General features: G+C 52.9%; 1 protein-coding gene across 1 annotated transcript; it reads left to right on the top strand.

Moving 5' to 3' along the window:
• Positions 1-39: 39 nt before the first annotated feature.
• LOC107081516 (UV-stimulated scaffold protein A-like) lies at positions 40-1,005 on the top strand. The gene is made up of 3 exons (XM_015369681.1): positions 40-243; positions 318-427; positions 793-1,005. The coding sequence occupies exons 2-3, from the start codon at positions 365-367 to the stop codon at positions 991-993; spliced, it is 264 nt and encodes an 87-aa protein (XP_015225167.1). The 5' UTR covers positions 40-243; positions 318-364; the 3' UTR covers positions 994-1,005.
• Positions 1,006-1,610: the final 605 nt, after the last annotated feature.

Genomic DNA, 1,610 nt, shown 5'->3' with positions numbered 1-1,610 from the left:
GAGCAGAGGAAGACGAGGGCAGGAGGAAGGAGGGAGGAGGAGGAGCAGAGGAAGACGAGGGCAGGAGGAAGGAGGGAGGAGGAGGAGCAGAGGAAAGCAGTGAGGAAGACGAGGGCAGGAGGAAGGATGGAGGAGGAGGAGCAGAGGAAAGCAGCGAGGAAGAGTCTGTTGATGAAGACTCGTTCATCAGGAGCTCCGGGCTCATCTCTCACACCTACAGCCTGGACGTCAGCCTCAGTCCTGGTGGGTTCTGATCCGATCAGAACATCTGGACCATCCGGACGCAGCTGATATTTGTCTCTGTCTTCCTCCCTCAGTTGTTCGTCTGAAGGAGACGGAGGACAACGAGCCGCTGGTGTCCACCATGATGGAGCTCCACAGGCTGATCAGCAGCAGGCACCTCCCCGCCGTGCAGGGCTGGGTTCGGGTCAGTACACACGGGCCTCCCCTCAGGTCAGCCTAGCAAAGCTAACGTCAGAGTCCAGACCTTGATCCATCAGATCACCATGGCAACGCATGATGCCCAGAGAAACTCCTCCTTCTGGAGGAGAGGGAGTTCTGCCAGAACCGACTCCTCTGACCCGGAAGTTTCAGCTGGAGAGCCGTTAAAGGTGGTTCTGCAAGAACTGATACAGTCAGAACCTGTAAACATGGCGCCGCCATGACAACGGCATCAATGAACAGTTGCCCTGGAAACCATTTTACCATCCACACCATGAAACGGAACCGCTGCGGTTCTATAGTAACCGGGTGGATGTTCTGCTCCTTCATCATCTTCCTCATCCTCCGCAGGTCTTCACCAAGGCCCACGCCGAGCCACAGCTGCTGAGGAGAGCGCTGAGTCTGAAGAAGGCTCTAGAAGCTGCACTGCAGAAACACCAGGACCTGCACATCGACTGCAAGAGCCGAGTCCGCAGAGTGGTGAGTTCCAACGCTGAGCCCGGAGAGTCCCACCCGAGTCACGCTCCACAGAACCCACAGCTTAGCATGTAGAAGCAGATTACATAGAAGCTGTTTCTCTTCAATTTTCTGCTCCTCGGCTTAATGGGTCGTGAAACCTCAGGTTCAGATCCAATGACCCAGTTAGACTCACCACTGAGAAGATGTGTTCTGGATGAAGGCTCTGGTCAAACAAGCTTCACTGCTTTACAAAAAATAAAAAATGGAAATCCCTTTATTTTCCCACGATTGGAGAAATTCCCTCTCTGCATTGAACCCCTCCCCTTGGGGAGCAGTGGGCTGCCACCGTGCGGCGCTGGGGAGCAGTGTGGGGTTACGGGTCTGACTCAGGGGCCCAGAGTGCAGTCTGTGGGGATTGAACCGATGGAACCTCTAGGCCATCACTCCCCACTCAGCTCTAAATTATACACATAACGATTATTAATGTCGTTTATTGAAATATTTTCATTTAATTCATAATTGCTTATTTACTTCATTCACTGGTTTGTCAGAAATAAAGCTGTTTGTTGAAAAGTGACCAGCAGATGGCAGCAAACCACCACGAGACCTGAAGCAGCACAGAGCTGCAGCACACAGACTGTGCTCTGGTTCTTAGTGACATCACACAGTGACTGAGAGCCAACGTCACCCGGATCAGAACATTTCTGACT

This window comes from Cyprinodon variegatus, unplaced genomic scaffold (assembly GCF_000732505.1).
Source record: "Cyprinodon variegatus isolate N-32 unplaced genomic scaffold, C_variegatus-1.0 Scaffold5871, whole genome shotgun sequence".
Taxonomy (NCBI): domain Eukaryota; kingdom Metazoa; phylum Chordata; class Actinopteri; order Cyprinodontiformes; family Cyprinodontidae; genus Cyprinodon; species Cyprinodon variegatus.
This window is presented reverse-complemented; position numbering and strand designations above follow the sequence as displayed.

What these genes read in the sequence shown, in the direction of transcription:
- LOC107081516 (XM_015369681.1), top strand. Translation starts at nt 365, where the DNA reads ATGATGGAGCTCCACAGGCTGATCAGCAGCAGGCACCTCCCCGCCGTG. An exon ending in CCGTGCAGGGCTGGGTTCGG is followed by an intron (nt 428 to 792) that starts GTCAGTACACAC and finishes CATCCTCCGCAG; the next exon opens with GTCTTCACCAAGGCCCACGC.